The sequence below is a fragment of the Dermacentor variabilis genome, unplaced genomic scaffold (assembly GCF_050947875.1).
Source record: "Dermacentor variabilis isolate Ectoservices unplaced genomic scaffold, ASM5094787v1 scaffold_12, whole genome shotgun sequence".
Taxonomy (NCBI): Eukaryota; Metazoa; Arthropoda; class Arachnida; order Ixodida; family Ixodidae; genus Dermacentor; species Dermacentor variabilis.
The window spans coordinates 41540783-41561885 of NW_027460280.1; the positions used below are offsets into that span (position 1 = coordinate 41540783).

The 21103-nt window shown below is 47.9% G+C and overlaps 1 protein-coding gene across 1 annotated transcript in view; it reads right to left on the bottom strand.

The window, feature by feature from the left end:
* LOC142566273 (uncharacterized) overlaps positions 1-8795 on the bottom strand; it is a 93590-nt gene extending 84795 nt beyond the window's left edge. The window contains exons 1-3 of the mRNA XM_075677157.1: positions 8530-8795; positions 7726-7910; positions 7532-7664 (exon numbers count right to left, since the gene is read on the bottom strand). Of these exons, the coding sequence (XP_075533272.1) occupies positions 7532-7664; positions 7726-7910; positions 8530-8590 (379 nt within the window). The 5' untranslated portion in view covers positions 8591-8795. The remainder of the gene's footprint in view (positions 1-7531; positions 7665-7725; positions 7911-8529) is intronic.
* Between the last annotated feature and the right edge of the window lie 12308 nt (positions 8796-21103).

Here is a 21103-nt window from a genome sequence, read left to right on the forward strand (position 1 = left end):
ATTACTGTTACCACAGAGGCACACGTTTGAAAGCGACCGTCCTTATCAAGTTGCGACCGCGCTGTACATGTACATGCGCTCGCCCGACGGTGAGACGCAAGCAGACGCATGCTCATGGGTGGGCGTCTATATTCTCTGAGGGAGCGACGGTTGCGTTCTTCGGCTGTTCAGTTACGGCTTCCCTGTGTGATATCTTTCGGAAATAGTTACGCTGTAGAAAATTAGCAGCGTGAACTTCTTCCATCTCTGGAAACGGACGGTGCGCTTCAAATCGTCCATTGGGACCGATCGAATGGCTATCTTGTTGAGAAAAAAAAAAAAGTTCTCCAATTTGCAAATTACTTGTCTAATTACTACATCGAATGAGCTTCGAATGTGTTCCTCTGTGGTAAACGTCGTCCAGAGGAAATCACTTAATTGTCTCAGGTTCCCTAAATTTAAGGAATTTCGAACGCGTTTCGCGAAAATTCCCGGTATGTTCGCACGTGACGGCATTGTATACTGCGTTATTTCTCCTGTGACCGGCCGGTACTGCGCGAAACTTAATGTTAACGTAATATCTCGTGTTGATAATACCCCCGAAGTTGATGTGGCCCCTCATGTCGCGCCAATACTTACTGGGATTAACTTGTGCCAGGAACGTCACATGACAGGAACCTCATACATACATACATACATATATATATATATATATATATATATATATATATATATATATATATATATATATATATATATATATATATATATATATATATATATATATATATATAATGACATAAGCATACGGACATGTGCAAGAAGTGCGGCGGAGACCCTCGAACACTACAGCCCCTAAGGCGATGTGCGTCTGTCGTATACCGCTGACAGCGCAAGAACGGGCTGCCGGCCGACAGCGCCGAGGCGTTCCTACATGTGGCGATGCGGACCATATGGCCTGCGGGAGGCAGCCCATAAAACACGATTCTTCTAGAAAAGTCGGGCTTCGCATCGCGGCTGCTCCACCTGAACTAAACAGTGCCGCGGTGCATGCGGGGCCGGGCTTACAAACGCTTCGCCGAAGTGACAGCAAAAGCGAACTGTGACTTTCCACGTTGATACAGTCGCTTTTATTTATTTACTCATTTATGATCACATCGTACATTTGCAAGTAGTTTCCTTCGTCATAGTCTATCTTCTCTCTCTTTCCCACTCAACCCCGCCCCCGCTGCTGACCGCTGGGTTCAGGTGTGAACAGGACAGTTACCGTGCGGTCAGCAGTAATTTCCTTCCTTTCATTCTGTATCAGTTTATGTAAAAATAAGCAACCAATTAATGCTACCTGGAGTACTGATCTTTCGCAAATGATAGTTCGCAATTGATCGTTCACGTCTTCCAAAGCCCCCTGTCACTCTTATGGAAAACGGTCGGCATCGGACTTTCAACTTTATTTTTCAACTTGCAACTTTATTTCGCATCTTTCCACACATGGGATACTGGAAGCGCGGTAGAAAAGTCAACAACAATGTTGGCTTGAAGGGAGCCATGCCCCGAATGACATTAGTTGGCAACAACTGCTGCGAAGAACATAATGGTGAAAACAAGAGCTAAAAGCAGCGAATAGAGTGCAACATGCTGTGAAAAAACTAATAATAAAGGGAATAGCAGACGACAGTAATCACGAAAATGTAGAACACAGGCCGCTAACAACCGAAACGCGCATAATGGTAAACAAATAGAGTTAACAGAAATGGCGTTGTCAGCGACAGTAATGCAGTGCATTTCGAACAACAAGAACTGTAATAACAAAGTAACAATAATGGTAGCATCACATTAATACGGCCATACATGGAATCAAAATTAATACAACAAAACAAGAACGAAGCCGTGCGTGTTACGGACTATATACCACCGACGCATCTTACAGGTTTTTCCTCCTGCGTTTTATGCGCTTTAAAGTGAATGCTATTCCCAAGTTTTAGGTGTGGGTGCATTTTGATTAATATTTAATTACTAGTTTATTTACAGTAAAGGGCAAATGGTGCTGTAGTCCTTGGCATCTATAAGCAGCCCTGCTAAAGGGTATACGCCAGGGCCCCTATAACGTAAAACTATTCCAATATGTTTTTATACCAATCTCCTGACGTCAAATTTGCGTAACCACTGACGCAAGCATCGGGCGGTCATCCGCAGGGTTGTCTGAACAGACCAATCAAACGCTCTCCTCGTTCATACGAGGTCACTTTTGTTTGCTTGAAAAACGAATAACATTGCCTACACTGAGCGGCTTGTCTTATCTAATTGGCTCACAAGAGGCGAGGAACACGCTCAAGTGGAGAGGGATTTGATAGGGCCGAGCCACTGCACTGAAAATCGATAACCGGACGAAGAGGGCGATTGGTCCGTTTTCCCTTACTTAGCTTGCGGTGGCTCGTCGACAATCGCGGCGGCATGTAACGGAAGCTTAAGAATGACGCTAAAACGGATCCTCAGCAAGGAAGAGTTGGCAGAACGAGGTCGTAAACGTGTCGAAAGTGCTGGAAAACATTACACGGCCACGAAAAAGCTTTATTACACGCAAATAAGCCCATGATCTCCGACAGGTGCGAGTAGCCAGTGACTGAGCGATCGGCGGCAGCCATCTTTTACTCCTTCCGGAACGGGGCAGCCTGCGGCTATTCAGAAGAAAATTCAGTTTTGTTCGGCATATTAATGCATCTTTATCGCGTACACGTCACTTTGGCGCGGTGAGTTCTTGCGGTTTTGTGACGTCGCGTGAGAGGCAGGTGAAGTGGGCGCAGTCCGAAAAGTTTTGACCAATAACCGAAGGCTAATGGCGAAGAGGCGTCGAATCAGAAATAACTATTTTTCTTTTGTTCGGTCAAATCATGCATAATCCGTGTGCACACGTTATATCAGATGGGGAGCTATCGCGGTTTTCGTGACGTCGCGTGGCAGACAGGTGAAATGGGGGTGGTCCAAAAAAGTTCTTGACCAATCGCGGAGGGCTGATTGCAGAATTGGAATTGAAAAGTTTGGAATAGTTTTACGTTATAGCGTGAGCTTAGGGTGCATGTTTTTTGTTGTTGTTGTTGTTGTGTTGTTGTTGTTGTTTTAATTTGGCAACGTCCTGCAATAACGTGCGATTTGACTTTCTTTCCCTAATGTAGTGGTCTATGAGTAGGTGTTCGTAAGGAGAGTGAAGGGAAATGACCCGGAAATCTTGGAACAGAAATTCTGTGGGAGATCCATAAGGAATGTTATCGACAGTACGGAGAGCTTTATTTTGTAAAATATGCAGTTTACTGAGATTACTAATGGTGGATGGTTGTACCCCATATTAAGTATGTGCATAACAAGTGAGACGAAACACGAGAGTTGTAAATTTAGCTTTGTCTTTGTAGGTAGGAAGTACTACTTAAACTTCATTAGTACACCGCAAACTTATGAGAGCTCTGAACATGTATGTTCCAAGAAAGGCGTCGGTTAAACGTCACTCCTAATGTATTTATGTCAGTCACACAGGGAATGTAAGTGGACAACTTCCTGCTTTTCATTTAAACAAACAAAACAGAAGGTGCTTGCGAAACGGAAACGCCGCCGTCAGACGGGGGCAGCCATACGGGGCCTGCGTTCTACACAGAGGAGCCCACAGCTGAAACGACGGTGAAGCGATGCCGTTCTGCGACATCAACCGGGTCGAACTATGTCTGAACTACGCTCGGAAGGCAGTAAACGAATGCACATCACACTAGTTTTAACGACATTTAAATATCACAGTGGCGTCAATTACACCATGGCGTCGTCTCTAAGTTTCTTTGTCTCTATCGCAAGTGACGCAACAATTTCGACGCATTCTGCGTGATGGCTTTTAAAACTAGGGGGTGCTTCGCGACTGCTAATGATTTTATAGAGTCCGCCGGATCCGTGGACGGGCAACCGCCTATATACTACGGCCGCGGACAAGTGCGGCGTTGCGTCACGCGACATCAGCGCTTTCGAAGCCGGCACCACGTACAATTCAAATTGCCTCGAGCGACTTAGAACAGGGCTATCCCAACATCCCGCACACTGGCACGAGCCTCTGATCGCGGCAACGAGACGATGCTGCCATCAAGATTGGATCAAACAGACTGGTCCCGTCTGTCATCGATCGCGCAGGTGTATATAGAACGAGCCGCGCCCTCGAGCCCTGATTTCACGTGGCGCGACGATTAAGCACGTTATAGGCAAACAATCCATCGCATTTGACGGCAACACTCAACGTATGAAGATGGGATGACTTTATCGAAAGACTATAGGGCGTAACACGGACACGCTGCCGGCATTCAATTCCGCAAGGAGTCGGGAATTAGATCAGTTGTGGATGTAGAGCAAGGGAATGCGAGCTCCAAGTGACATATGCTACTCATTCCTGTAAAAGGTCGTTTGCAGGTTCGCTGCTGCAGCACGCATTATTCGGAGCTTGGAGTTCCCAAAGCAAAGCACTGTCGGACACTCCTACGGGGAGTCCTTTTATTTATGTGTGGTACGTTTTTAGCACAATCTGCGCGCACGAGACGGCTAAAACGTGCGGAAAAAAACGTGCGGAAAAAGTTCACGGAACATGGCAGTGGGGAAAAATTAGTTTTACTCGAAGTTTACGCGATGTCCACATACGTGCGCGACCACTGCTTCGCACATGACATTTCCATTATGTGCTCTTAAAGGGACACTGAAGGCCAACATCAAGTCAAGCTGAAGTGATAGATTAGTACTCGAGAATCTTTAAGACGTCAATATTATCGCGCAAAGAGCCTAAGAAATCGAAAAATTGAGGTAAATGCAGGACACGATTAGAGACTCCCCCGGGCCATTCAAGTAATTGCCCGATGACGAAGGAACTCCTCATTTAAATTCGGTCACTAGTACTGGCCCACTCGTTAAAAAACATCATTTTACTCCATTAAAGGACGAAATAAAATGCTACTTGTCCAGTTTTATTCCATTTTTAAAAGCAAGAACTCGTTGACATCACCCTTGACAACGACACGGGCAGCCGAAAGGTTTCGTTTTCGCTCGACTGTGCCCCGCCCGCACTTTCGTGCTTCAGTAGTTTAGTTATCGCGTAGTGCTGCGCTAGTTTTGCTGGCGAGCAAGAGCAGAGAATTCCACATCCATGTGATGTTGCGGGATGCCCGAACGGTCCACGCCATTTGACCAAAAACAGCTGTTTCGGTTTCCCCATGGTCGCACGTTTTCGTTTTGCGCAGAAAACCGTAGCGTCGTCTGTCGGGCGCCGTTTTGCTCAAAGACAGCAGTAGGGCTATTTCTTTTTAACCTACACTGGCTACACGAGTGTAACTAGTGCAGAAAGTCGCCGTCTTTTTTTTTTTAATTTGGTGTAGAAAAGAGTAGCTCCGCCCACCTACACGAAACCATTTTTTTTTTTATAGCTGCAGTGTAGCATGAAAACTGCACTTTCTACACCTTGGTTTTGATCAGTGTAGGCAGCAGACGACAAACAAGCAAGCTGGCGTTGCAAACGCGTGGTGCCATTTTGTCTGTGACTGTCGGCGCTGATATAACGACGATAGTGAATATTCGCTGCAAGAACGGCAGCGTAGTGCTGACGTGACCATGTGTCACAGAGGAAGGCGAGCTAATCTTCTAAGAAGATAAAATTATCTTACTCACAGATTGTGCGGGCTGTTTCCGACTACGCGCTGTTTTATACGCATTGGGAAGTTGTCCTTCTGCACTGCGCATTCGCGATGTATTTCGTTGCAGTTTGTCTAGCTTTGTTGATCAAAGGAAACTCGTGCATTGGCGTTGTTTCAAGGAAGGGCATATACGCAGCCAATAAGTGCGAAGTCAGGCGAAGTGCGAGTCAGGCGCTTTTCGTCTGCTCACAGATGCAGAAGACGGCGCGCTTTCTTGTCTGATTGGCTACAGCCCAGAGAGCCAGGTGCAGCAGACGACGTCATAGCCTCTGCCCAGCACTACACTCGTTTACACAAGCCTGCACGAAGTGTAGCTTAAAAAAAAAAGCGCCTAGTAAAGGGCGGTGATCTGGCATATGCAACCATAGAGTTTCTCACTATAACACCTAGAGGGAAATCTGGCGCCACCGTCTATAGGAGTTTCTTAAGGGGGCACCGTGCCGTCATGGGAATGACGGTATATGCGTCTGCGAGGCTCGTGTTGGCTGGTGTTGTACGAGGCTTCGTCTAAAACGTGTATATGGCTACACAAATGACGCGTTCTCAAAGTAAAATCTTAATAAAATGTTTCCATTCACGCATATTGCATCTTTACTCACCTACAATGCATGACCAAGCGAAGAAAAGCAAGAACAGACGACAAACTGTTTCAAAGCGAGCGCGAACCTTGTCGTCTGTCCTCCAACTTTAGCGGCCCGCTGATACTTTTTACGTAACATATAATCGTACACGCAATAACAAGTTCTCATAGTTAAACATGTTTTTGCGTAATAATAAAACCAAAACAGATTTTCACGTGCTGTTTTAGTAGAAAATGAATCATTGTGACAGACGGAACGGTACCTGCCAAGCACGTCTTCAAGGTGTCCTGGCTCTCCGAGAACGATGCCAATCCGAAGTCACAATATACCGGCATTCCCATGCATACCACAGCAGCGCCAGATTTCCGTCTAGGTAATGCAGTGAGAAAGTGAGAAACTCTATGTATGCAACGTCACCATTCCCCGGTTGGGTGGCGGGAGATTTGAATTGCAGTAAAGATAGTCGGACCCTTCAGATGCAATTTTCTCGTAAACTAAGTCCTTCTTTTCTTCTTTTTTGCACGAAACAAGCGCTGTGAGGTTTATAGAATGGTATTTAAACAGCCCACGTCGATTTAGTAATTGCGTTTAGTGTCCCTTGCTCTTAATTAATGTGATTGTAGGAAACGCTCCTTTTCTCACAACTTACTTCCAATAAACATTTTGGCAAGACACCATGCGGATCTATAGGCAATCGAAGGGCATGCAGTGAATTAGCTAAACGGCAAGTCTGATAGCTTTTAGGAGACCCAGCTTCAGCAACCGCACCTCTGACAAGCCTGCGGTCACTCCGCCGGGTATCATGGGTATGCCATTTGACGAGTCGCATCAAGGAGAATGCATGTGTGCACAAAGATGTGCCTGATATCTTCTCGCGCTAGGGCGTGCTCGCATGATCCCGTCGTCATTAATGTCCTCGCAGTGCCAGAACCAAAAACATTGGAAAAGCAAGACCCGGGCAGCCCTGGCAGCTCATGCTCATGCTATCCGAGAGGGCATTCTCAGCCATGCACGCGTTCCGAGGGTCCCGCTGATGCTGGATCGCAGATATTGCGTCGCACAGGCTCTTGGGTTCGCTGAACCAATGGTGCCTCAAATAGGGCCAAGCTTCGCAAGGCGGAGTGCTCAAGTCGTGAAAGTTTCGGTCAGCGGCAGCATCACGGTCGTAGGAGCAGTGCCCGCACGTGCGTCGTGTTCTACAAAACGTCGCCCCCATTCCCGTGCGGACTATAATCTATACGCCGCAAGTGCATTGGTGGGCTTACTCACCGACCACCCGGACTTGCAGTTGCGCGTGCTGGGGCACGACCCCCGGCTCGAGCGCCAGGTCGCAGCGGTACACGCCGCGTGTTCGGATATCCGCGTCCAGCAAGCGCACGAAGCCCTCGCTCGATTGGGCGTGCTGCGGTATATACGTGGGAGCTTCAGTGCCTCGCCGCGCACGACGCCTGGCGTCTACTCACATCCACGTGCACACCGGGCACCCGGTAGCTACGGCTGGGCGGATCGGCCTGCCGATCGTACGAGTAGAATTTCGTATTGTCCTTGTACCACCACACAGCGCTGGGGGCAGTGCCGTGGTCGTCGCTGCAGTTGAGCCACAGGGAGTTCCCCTGGAGCACCAGGCCCGGCCCGCTTATGCGAAGCCCTGCGACAGGGGATGGCGGGGGCGGGGGAGGGGGGCACCGGTCCCAAGGTACCGCGCGTTTTGTACTGCAGCGATCAGCGAGCGCGCTGTATAGATGGCGGGAGACCACTCGCGGACATGCTGCCGACGCAGCCACATTTCGAATGGCCCCGCGAAAGTCATCGTCCGCGCGTTGCCGCACGAAGAAACACGGCTACTGGGCGCATTTTCAAAGCGAGCGCCGCGGAAGCTGCGTTGGCAGCTCGCCAGGGAAGCTCAATTCCGCTGGCATTTACCCTTGTAAGCGCTGCTCCGGTCAGCTTTTCACGTGCGATGTTTTCAAGTTTTGCCTGCATTGACAGCGACCCGGAATTATTCTCTCCCCTTTGCCAGCACGTCACGGTCGACATACTCGCGCCTGACAGGCTTTCCGTTTCTTTATTTTACAGCGTCTGAGAGGTAAACAAACCCCACTCCGATGCGAGAACAACGAACGCTCGATTGGCGCGCGTTTTCTCACCAGCTAGTCCGCTGAAGCGCGACGAGGCAACGCACTCACCACCGCTCCTTTCCGGCTACGGGACAGTGGAATCCCGCCAAAGCTGCGCGCAGACACGCGAACGTGTACGGTGTCACTCACCAGAAACGGTCCGGATCACCAAGCAAATGAAGACGACATGGCGAATACCCGCGCTGACCATGGCTGGGAGGACCACGATGGCCCTCGGGCCGCACCGGCCTCCACTTTGTGCAGTCAGCACACCTGAAGTACCACGGGCTCCTTTCCCCCCGGCCTGTTGGCGCCTTCCTGCCCCAAACGCGCGCTCTCGAAGCTGGCTGCACTGCGCGCTCCGACTACTCGCCGCTCTGGCCGCTCACTCCTCCGCTTCCGATGCAGCAGCTCGCTCCGGCGGCTCACTTGCCGCGCTCGCGACGCGGCACCGATCACGTGACGGACGATCGCCGCCAGGGCTGTGGGCAAGTCGGTTCCGGTTTCGCTTGGCGGCGACGCTCTTGCTTCAGCGGGCGCGGCACGCTCCCGCTTTTATGATATTCAGAAATTGGCAGGTTGAGCTTCATAGTATAACGGCCTCAATGATTCAAGAAGTGGACGAGAAACGGTGTATTGAGCATGAAGTAAGCAGAGCGGTAACTGAATATGACTACGTTTCCGCCTCGTTTCAAGAACACTGGTACGAAAAAGGACGTAAAATCGATAAAAAGCACAGCGTATACACATCTCGCACTCTGAACATTTTCTTTCAGCTTGTTTACACGAGATTATTATCGCAGCTGGCGTTCATATCAGCCTAAAATAGGCAACAAGAAGCTCTTTTCTCCCAATGCCCGTTGGGACAAAGGGCTATGGCACACTGCTTAATTTTTGGTAGTTACGAAATGTGCCCGATATACCAGAATTGTCACATCTAAAGCAATGTTGCCGAAGCATTGCTACGCCTCTCGTTCGACTCTACATATCTTTTTAAACAGCATGATCTTACTAGAAACTCTCACTGTTCCTAGTTCGCTTTAAGAAGCACGTTTACATGCTCCCCGAACCAATTCTCAGTAGACAGTAATGGTCACACTCCTTGACTATTTCTTTCTGTCGCTATTTCGCACGTTTTCGCAGTTTGATTTTCACAAACTTCAGACCTTTTCTACTGACGAACCAGAAGATAGTAATTATTTATTATGCTGTACCCTATTTATTTATTTATTTATTTATTTATTTATTTATTTATTTATTTATTTATTTATTGAAACGCGTGTCAGAAGGCGGCTTCAGTCCCATGTTTTGTGGCTGTCTAAAGCCCGCTGTGGACAGTGCCCGCTTTCGCATGCAATGGTGCCTAACTCAAGTTATGCGAAATCCGTAAACCTCCACTGTGCATGCTTCGGGTCTCACGTACACCGGGGAGGTGGGCCGCGAGCGCTAGGGCGCTCGCTTACGTCATTACATTGTTGTGGAGCCGAGGGGACGGAAGCGGGAAGGTGCGAGTTGTGCTGAAATAAGAGCGCTCGCTGAAGTCGTAGATGTCATATACTTTCCCCAGCAGTTTACGGAAGAGCCACGCTGATATCCCATCTTCAGTGTTCACCGTCATTTCAATGCGTAGCGTTCTTTATCTCATATCAGGCACTTTGATGTAGGTATATCGGTTCCAGTCTCACCTCGTTCAGAGCCTCATCAAAGAAAGAAAAATTATAGGAACAAATAAATATTGCGCCCGATGGCGGGCTTTGAATCCGGGTCCCCCAAGGCAAGAGCCCGATGATCTGCCCACATTTGACAGTGGAACCAGGCCCGTGTTTATAAAACTTCTCTTCCATAAGTACCGTCTGCAAATGGCCCCCGAATACGGTACCCCCGGATAACGCTACCTGCGTATGCTACCTACGTAAGCTACGTAATCTGCGCGTGATGGGCTCCCAGAGCACGTTAAATTTCTTTGCAGTGTCGCTGACATGATATCAAAGGCAACTGTCGATTCAAATTTATACTTTTTGGGCGCAAACAAACAGGAACGAAGAATAGGGGCAACACAAGGACAAGCGCTCGTCCTTGTGTTGCCCCTATTCTTCGTCCCTGTTTGTTTGCGCCCAAAAAGTATAAATATGAATATGTTCCAACTAGGCCGACTCGCAGTTATGTGTCGATTCAAAGCAAGGCCTGTTTTTTTTTTTTTGTTTTTTTTTTCGAAGCTTATGTACGTGGAGCCCCAGATTTAATTTCAAAGCTTACGTATGCGTAAATCTGATCACTAAATGAAGTAATCGATTAAAGTGTACGATTATTTGGGTTAAAATTTTTTATCGATGACCTGCCCTATCGGATTTTGGCATTTGTGAAAGGCAACGTACCATTTGCCAATGTGCGTCATATGAGTTTATGTAAATGACTGAGAAACGTAAAAAAAGTATCACGCCATCCTGTGTGTCGGCCTAATGTAATTGATAAAGTTGCCTGGCGATGATGATCCTGACTTGGGATGCGCTTTGCTACAGCCTACAGGTCTGCGTTTGTTGAGCGCTGTTAATGGGTGTGTATATGTGTCGTTAAAATATCCCCCCCCCCAACTACAGCAAACCATAGCTACAACAAAAATTGACTTATTTGAAATATCGCTTTGATCGAAATTCTTTGTGGTTCCGACTGCAATGCTTGCATTCCAGTCTGGATAATCCAAAGTGTAGTGGCGCCGAATGCTGATCTGTACGGAGTGCGAAGCGGAATATATGCGCACGAGACCGCTCGGTGCAGCATATACCGGATCACCCTTTGTTTCTCTTTGAGTCGACCTGGAGCGGCCAAGAGAGTCTGTGAAGGAGCACGTTTACCTAGATCAATTACTCACAGGGGACCCCGATTATGAGAAGGAAATTGCCAGAAGAATAAAGATGGGTTGGACCGCATACGGCAGATATTGTCAGCTCCTAGTTGGAAGCTTATCATATCATTGAAAAGGAAGGTGTACAATCACTGCATTTTACCGGTGCTGACATATGGGGCAGATACTTGGAGAATGACAAAGAAGCTTGAGAAAAAGTTAAGGACCGCGCAAAGAGGGATGGAACGAAGAATGTTAGGCATAACGTTAAGAGACAGAAGATGACTTGGATCAGCGTGCAAACGTGTATAGCCGATATTCTAATTGACATTAGGAGAAAAAAATGGAGCTGGGCAGGTCATGTAATGCGCAGGTTAGATAACCGGTGGACCATTAGGGTTACACAATGGGTGCCAAGAGAAGGGAAGCGCAGTCGAGGACGGCAGAAGACTATGGGTGGGGTGATGAAATGAGGAAATTCGCGGGCGCTATAGTTGGAATCGCTTAGCGCAGGACAGGGATGATTGATGATCGTAGGGAGAGGCCTTCGTCCTACAGTGGACATAAAAGATGATGATGATGATGATGATGATGATGATGGTGGTGGTGGTGGTGGTGGTGGTGGTGGTGGTGGTGGTGGTGGTGGAGCGGCCAAGAGCGCTATGCAAAGGCCGCTCCGCCGTTTGGCAGGAGCGCTCCTTTGGACTAACCGTATGACGGGATGATAAGAGACAGACGAGGCAGTACTATAGCTCACGGGCGTCAATATCAGCAGAATTTCGCCGCAGCCATGTCGCCCCTGTCGAGTGCAGCCTTGTCTGAATATACATTCGGCGAGTTCCCACGCTGTTGGAGTGCTCGTTGCACGTTACTATAACTTGTCTTGACATGAGCTGTCGAGTCCAGGTAGCTCTGAATTATAACAGTCATTTTATGTCGTTATTGTTGAGAGCTCCCGAGGCTTCGCACTGATCCTTCCTTCTCGCTACAGGTGGGCCGAGGTGGCGGTCAAATTGAGTGCCAGTGCCGTCGTCTGCTGATCGCGACAAACTCTTTTAGAGCCTCTGCGGGTATACTGAACTACCGCTTATAATGAAGTCAATTTTCTGCCCCAATGACTTCGTTGTGGCGAGGGTTTACTGTATAGGGCAAGACTTTGTGGATAGAGCATAACGAAAGGTGCAAGCTCGACGACACACTACTCGACATCACTCGCGCGCGTGTCCCTTGCCGAGGCGCGCATGTTGTAAGGGAAGGGTGCAATGTTGTGCAGGCCGGTCAGGTTTGGTTTATGCTGTGCCGGGCAGAATAGTTAATGGCGGGCTATAACGTAAGTGGTTAACGCCGCTGCTAAACGTGTTCACGCCAGCAGAGGATTCCGTACAGGGAACACAAGCGTGGATAAAATATCAGGCGATGTCACGCAGGGATCAGCCATCAGAAGTGACACACACACACACACACACACACACACACACACACACACACACACACACACACACACACACACACACACACACACACACACACACACACACACACACACACACACACACACACACACACACACGCACGCACGCACGCACACACACACACGCACGCACGCACGCACGCACACACACGCACGCACATACACACACACACACACACACACACGCACGCACGCACACATGTTTCCCACATAACTTGAGCCAAAGTTCTAAAAATGAAAGGCAATTCGGACGCGAGTTGTACCGAATGCATAATGCTGGCGCAGGCCTAGAGCTACTCAAGCTATATTTTATGTTTAATTAATCAACTTTTTAAGTATTGGCTGCAGACCTAAAGTGTGATAGGCAACGTTCTATAGCACCTTGAGAAACCTCCCAATAAATTGTTTCCAACACAATATATCTCACCTGGTCCTTTTTTTACGCGTTCCAAAGAAAGCCCGCGAAATAAGAAAAAATACCACGTGACGCGGCGCTTGCCACGGTTATTGTGCTGCTCTCAAGCGCGCGATGGATCTACAAGGTCGGCTGCAGCGAGGCTGACCCGCGACAGGGCGTTATGCCCGGTGTAGGTAGCTGGGCATGCGGCTCTTATCGCATGACGGTGCAAATGCATGCTGCTGGCCGAGCGTTGACGAATCCATAAAGCGTCTAAGGACACGAAAAATAAAAGACGGAAGCAGCATTTTGATTCTGCTTGAAAGAAGGGAAGGGTGAAGCGCGTGGGAACGATTCAAGGCGATGACGGGCTGCTACAGTTTTGCATTTCTACACAAATGACCTTGTAGTAGTTTTCGAATTGAACGATGACGCTACACCTTTAAACCTTAGGGCTCGAATAACAGCGGATAAATCACACGGAGACAAAACTAACTAATGGTAAAAAAAAAGCCTTGGCTATATTCAAGGAAGGTTACGCATGTCTTCTTCAGACGATGACTCTTTTCGCACTGGGCCTGTCTGCTTTCCTTCTCACACTTACTGTCTACCAGACGTTCTTTTTTGATCTCGCACCCCACACGTGCGCATCGCTTCGTGGTCGCAGTATCGGGTGGCGGCGTCTGTATTCACACTTGTGCACCGAGACCGGCGCGTCAGTCCCTGAGACAGTGCGCCCGCAGGATGTTCCAGTTTACCGGATGTAGATCACACCTTGCGTACCTCGTTTAAACCAGTCCAAGCGAACTGCAATACAGCCAGTGCTCGTCAGGCGCCCGTATACCTGCGTGTTCTCCTCAGCAACGATATTTGGCTGTGACCGGACAGGCCACCATTGGAATATGAACCTAGCAGTGCTGTGAACCTAGCAGTCTAGCAGTCCTCGTCTGCTAGACTCGCCTAGCAGGCGAGTCTAGCAGTGCTATTGGAGGAATTGGAGGGCAGTAAATGGGATATAATGTGGCTCAGTGAAGTTAGGAGGCCAAAAGAAGCATATACAGTGCTAAAAAGCGGGCACGTCCTGTTATACCGGGGCTTAGCGGAGAGACGAGAACTAGGAGTCGGATTCCTGATTAATAACAATATAGCTGGTAACATACAGGAATACTATAGCATTAACGAGAGGGTGGCAGGTCTTGTGAAACTTAATAAGAGGAACAAAATGAAGGTTGTACAGGTCTACGGCCCTGCATCCAGTCGGGATGATCAGGAAGTCGAAAGCTTCTATGAAGACGTGGAATTGGCGATGGGTAGAGTGAAAACAAAATACACTATACTGATGGGCGACTTCAATACCAAGGTAGGCAAGAAGCAGGCTGGAGACAAGGCAGTGGGAAAATATGGCATAGGCACAAGGAATAGCAGGGGAGAGTTATTAGTAGAGTTTGCGGAACAGAATAATATGCGGATAATGAATACCTTATTCCGAGCGGGATAGCCGAAAGTGGACGTGGAGGGGCCCGAGCGGCGGGACTAGAAATGAAATGGACTTTATACGGTGCGCTAACCCTGGCATCATACAAGATGTGGACGTGCTCAATAAGGTGCGCTGCAGTGACCATAGGATGGTAAGAACTCGAATTAGCCTAGACCTGGGGAGGGAACGGAAGAAACGGGTACATAAGAAGCCGATCAATGAGTTAGCGGTAAGAGGGAAAATAGAGGAATTCCAGATCAAGCTACAGAACAGGTATTCGGCTTTAACTCAGGAAGAGGACCTTAGTGTTGAAGCAATGAACGACAATCTTGTGAGCATCATTAAGGAGTGTGCAATAGAAGTAGGTAGTAACTCCGTTAGAATACCAGTAAGCTATCGCAGGAGACGAAAGATCTGATCAAGAAACGCCGATGTATGAAAGCCTCTAACCCTACAGCTAGAATAGAAATGGCAGAACTTTCGAAGTTAATCAACAAGCGTAAAACAGCTGACATAAGGAAGTATAATATGGATAGAATTGAACACGCTCTCAGGAACAGAGGAAGCCTAAAAGCAGTGGAGAAGAAACTAGGAATAGGCAAGAATCAGATGTATGCGTTAAGAGACAAAGCCGGCAATATCACTACTAATGTGGATGAGATAGTTCAAGTGGCTGAGGAGTTCTATAGAGATTTATACAGTACCAGTGGCACCCACGACGATAATGAAAGAGAGAATAGTCTAGAGGAATTCGAAATCCCACAAGTAACGCCGGCAGAAGTAAAGAAAGCCTTGGGAGCTATGCAAAGGGGAAACGCAGCTGGGGAGGATCAGCTAACAGCAGATTTGTTGAAGGATGCTGGGCAGATTGTTCTAGAAAAACTGGCCACCCTGTATACGCAATGCCTCATGAATTCGAGCGTACCGGAATCTTGGAAAAACGCTAACATAATCCTAATCCATAAGAAAGGGGACGCCAAAGACTTGAAGAATTATAGACCGATCAGCTTACTGTCTATTGCCTACAAAGTATTCACTAAGGTAATTGCAAATAGAATCAGGAACACCTTACACTTCCATCAACCAAAGGACCAGGCAGGATTCCGTAAAGGCTACTCAACAATAGACCATATTCACACTATCAATCAGGTCATACAGAAATGTGCGGAATATGACCAACCCTTATATATATATAGCTTTCATTGAATATGAGAAAGCGTTTGATTCAGTCGAAACCTCAGCAGTCATGGAGACATTGCAGAATCAGGGTGTAGATGAGGCATATATAAAAATAGTGGAAGATATCTATAGCGGCTCCACAGCCACCGTAGTTCTCCATAAAGAAAGCAACAAAATCCTAATAAAGAAAGGCATCAGGCAGGGAGATACGATCTCTCCAATGCTATTCACAGCGTGTTTACAGGAGGAATTAGAGACTTGGATTGGGAAGAATTGGGGATAAAAGTTAATGGAGAATACCTCAGTAACTTGTGATTCGCTGATGATATTGCCTTGCTTAGTAACTCAGGGGACCAATTGCAATTTATTTATTTATTTATTTATTTATTTATTTATTTATTTATTTATTTATTTCCTCAAAGGTCTCTGTTGAGACATTACATGAAGGTGTGGGGAGTTAGTGACAAAGATAGATACTACAAATTAAGATGCATGCTCACTGACCTGGAGAGGCAAAGCAGAAGAGTGTGTCTAAAAATTAATCTGCAGAAAACTAATGTTGAACAGTCTCGGAAGGAAGTCGTAAGGGAATACATCTACTCATGGCAGGTAGTGACGGCGGATCCGGATCATGAGACGGAAATAATCAGAAGAATAAGAATGGGCTGGGGTGCGTTTGGCAGGCATTCTCAGATCATGAACAGCAGGTTGCCATTATCCCTCAAAAGAAAAGTGTATAACAGCTGTGCTTTACCAGTACTCACGTACGGGGCAGAAACCTGGAGGCTTCCGAAAAGGGTTCTACTTAAATTGAGGACGACGCAACGAGCTAAGGAAAGAAGGATGATGGGTGTAACCTTAAGGTATAAGAAAAGAGCAGATTGGGTGAGGGAACAAACGGGAGGTAATGACATCTTAGTTGAAATCAAGAAAAAGAAATGGGGGGGGGGGGCACGGGCAGGACATGTAAGGAGGAGGGAAGATAACGGATGGTCATTAAGGGTTACGGACTGGATTCCAAGGGAAGGGAAGCGTAGCAGGGGATGGCAGAAAGTTAGGTGGGCGGATGAGATTAAGAAGTTTGCAGGGACGACATGGCCACAATTAGTACATGACCGGGGTTGTTGGAGAAGTATGGGAGAGGCCTTTGCCCTGCAGTGGGCGTAACCAGGCTGATGATGATGATGATGATGATGATGAAGGTTGAGCAGCAGATATGGCTTACTCCAATGTGGGAAAAGCGGATATGGTTCTGGCTCTAGGTGCTTCAAGTGGACATAGAAAGCGCGCAGTTGAGCTATTTTGACGCTGGCATCCAGGGGCCGAATCTTATAACGGTTCGGTTGGGGGAACCGTTCGTTTGGCCTCACCTTATTGGCCAAAATTTTCGTTACATCACAGGTCGTCAGAGGGAGCGGGGCGGTATCGCAGTTTATGAATACGTCACGCATCTGTCAATCATCTTCAAAGCGAGCCGGTCGTAGGAACCGACGAAGGGGTAGTCCGCTTTGGGTCCCGTTGCTGCAGTGGCTTGGCTGTTGGCTTGCGACCCTGGCCGCGCGCGCCGGTCGCGCGACCCCGGAGACACGCGTGCGTAGCGCACGCGAGCGTTGGTTGCTTCGGAGCCATCTTTACCTAGTCGAATCGCCACTGTCTGTTGCATGCACACGAACGCTTTGCGCTGATTTGCGCATAGTCGGTCATATGACTCAACGCCGCCGTCTTATTGGATCTCTTCGCCCTTCTGCGTATGCTCGGAATGCCTGAAGAACTGAAGGTTGCTGGGTTCGTACGCTCCGCGCTCACACGATCAGTTCGAGCGCTTTCTCTGAACGTGGTGGTTGTTTCATGTGCCCATGCGTTTCAGCGTGAGCGTTTCTCAGTTCCAGGTGAACGTTTTAACGCGATAGCGTTAAGGAGCTCGTGTAGCAGAAAAGCCGGTGTCGTCGGCGTCGTCGGCGTCGGCGGCGTTGGCCGTGAGCGAAAAAATTCCGGAAGGCAATTTATGAATAAAAACAACTTGCAAGATGGGCTGGGTGGAAATCAAACCAGGGTCTCTGGAGTGTGAGACGGAGACGCTACCACTCAGCCATGAGTTCGATGGTTCAAATCGGGACAAATGCGCCTCTAGTGAATGCGGTGTTGCCTTTGAAACGTGCCGTAGAAAGTTATACTGTGGTGTATATCGGTAATTATGAGCATGTAAATTACAGAAGTCGCAGTTAAACGAGTAGCGAAGTACGTTTCCGCTACATTTCTTCTGCGATTGGCGCACACGCAGAGCCATGTTGCAGCAAACACGAAAGACCCCCTCCTCGCAATGTACGGCACTGCCCCGACAGGTGGCGCACCGCTCGCCCGCTTCTTCCCTTCGTCTCGTTTGAGCGCATTGGGGCCGTGCGGGGACCGGTGCGAGGATGCCCCAATACGCTTGCGTTTAGTAAGTTTTCTCGTTCTCTCCCCTTCCAACTTCCAGCCTGCGTCACTCGAACCCTCGTGTTTAGGCGACGCGGCTCCTCTTTCCGCTCACAGCGCGATTCCTAGGTGCAGCGTCCTATGCGGGACGCATCTGACGTGATCGCTGCGCCGTAGCGCGTCTGGTGGGAAGGTGTCCCCTGCGATGTGTACCGTGCAGCTGGCCAGGAGTCATGCGTCTGCGTGGTGCTCCTGGTACAAATAATTAGAAAAAAGTTGTGCTGTGGATTTAGAAGTGTTGTATACGAAAACTATGTCTATGTGTGACTCAAGAGCATGCCGAGCGAATGAGTGGGCGGTGCGAACGGGGTGCGATAACGCTATCGCGTTCCACTCTTGAAGGCGAAGCTTAAGCGTCCTCCAATTTTTTGTCATGCGCTTTGGAGCTCCATTTCTGTGGCGCCTGTACGTCTTACGCCTATCAAGACGTAAGTGACAGTTCATGAAGTCAACGTTTTTCTATTGGCAGCCCTGCAATCTTTTCGACTAAAATGTCGTGTCTGCGCATAATCGAAAGACGGACTTTGTAGTACACCCCCATCATTTGCAGCGACGGTAACATCAATCGGCGACTGACCAATCGTTGTGCTGCGTTTGGTCGCATCTTACTACTTTTCTGCAAACTTCCGAGCTTACTCTGTCCTATATGTCTGCGCAGCGCTGAGATCCGCAAAAAAAAAAAAATCTGAATTCGGAACTGTAGAACCGCTAACTCTTTCCACGTAACCCATAAAATGGGTCCGCGGAAGTTATCGTTGTGTCTTTCCTGAACAGTGGCGAATAATAAGAAAATGAATATTAATTATAATAACTTCCCGACACACGAACTGTCCAGAATAGCCTTGCTTGAGCTTCGTTTGCGTTTTCTTTGCGTAACCGTGATTGCGAGAGCAATCAGTCGTACAACTGCGTAAGGTTGAAATAGCTGAAATTTTGTAGGCATTTGTATCACGGGCGGGGCACTTACTGCACGTTATGGCCCGCCACGCTGCCGAGATTTAATACGCCTGTCTTTAGGGCTGCTATATTGACCTTACTAACAGTGCATGCACTTTTCTTGGAATAACGAAACTTTAGGGCGACTTGCTAGATTTCTGCTTACTTACACGTGATCGGATGGTGGTGACATCAAGACATGTTCACTCCTCCGCTATGTGACGAACGAAACGTTTGCGACTACTTAATGGCTCGTTCGCACGTGGTCGTATTTTTTAGTACGCAACGGTGAAACTTTTTTTCACTTGACTGATTCTTTCGCGTTCTCGTAGTGATAACCGTGTCGCGTAAACTTGGGTACGTGTGCTGTTGGCGTTTTGTTAGCGTAACAGAGATTGCCAATGCAATCGTAAAACTGCGTACGTTCGGAATAATAGAACTTTGTTGGCGTTTGTATCGCGATCTGAGAATTTGCTGCCCGTGATGGCCGGTCGCGCTGCTGAATTTAACAACGCGTGTATTTGCGGCTGGTATTGTTTTTGACTAACAGTTTCGTGCACGTTGTCGTAATAACGCTAACGCAACATCTGGGCGACTTGTTAGGTTTCTGCTTATTTACACATGAACGGATGCATGCTAGTATTGTGTTAAGGTCAACTGCACGTCTCAGCTTCGTAACGACTAAACGTGCGCGCTGATGAGCTCGTTCGCACGTGGTCGAAATTCTTTTATTATAAGAGTTTGTGAGAGTTGACTCCATCACACGCCCGTACTGAGTAACCGTGTCGCTTAAGCTTCGTCTGCCATTGCTGTTTTGTTTGCGTAACGAACGCGATAGCAATCATAAAAACTGCGTAAGAATGGATTAACTGAATTTACTTATTTCAGTACGCTGAATGTCACACAGGGCGTTACAAAGAGGGGTGGGATTCTATACAATAAGTGCAAATCGAGTTTTTGAAGGATGATGGAACAGCTTGTCGCTGACCGTAGACTGAAGGAATAACCGTGCAGGTTTGTACGTGAACTTGGGACGTGGAATACAGATGTAAGCATCTGTATCACGATCGGTGCACTTGCTGCATATACGTGATGGTTAATTGGCCGGCCGCACTGCTGAACTTTACCCCGCTTGTCTTTACGGCTGGTATACCAGTCGTAAATTAACCATTACGTACAGCACACACACACACACACACACGTGCCAAACAGTGACATGCACATTTTTCGAAATAACGAAACTTTTGGGCGACTTGTTAGGCTGCTGCCTATATGCATGTGGTCGATGCATGCTATTATGCGGGTAATCAGATCAAGCTTAAGTCTGAGCTTCCTGTAACGATCGACACATTTACGCTAGTTATACTATAGCTCGTATTAGTAATGGGAAATGTTTGTCGATCTTCGTCTGCCGTTTGAGTTTTCTTTGCGTAACCGCGACTGCGAGAGCTAGAGTAAAACGGCGTGCGGTTGAAATAACTAAACATTTGTGGGCATTTGTATCGCGATCGCAGCATTTGTTGCACGTGATGGTTGGCCTGCCGCGCTGCTGAATTTTCCCACACGTTTCTGTCATACAATGCCGTACACGTTCGTTTCTGGGAATAACGAAATTTTGGGCGACATCTGGTGAACTGCTGCTTATTTACACGTTCTCAGGTATACTAGCATGCTAGTATGTTGGTGAGGTCAAGCTTACGTCTCAGATGTCTGTAACGATCGAAACGTTTACGCATATCTTCACATTCACATTTCTAATGTACGAGGGCGAGTCAAATGAAAGTGAGCCAAACCACCCTGCGCAATAATGGTTCGGTTCCTTATCTGCGAGGCATGCGCGTAGCACACAAGCATCTCCCATTTACAAAAGCGACATGCAGGTGTGAGGATAAATGTTCTTTGATATTCTCATACACTGGGTTGAACATGGTTGCGTGACGTAATGGA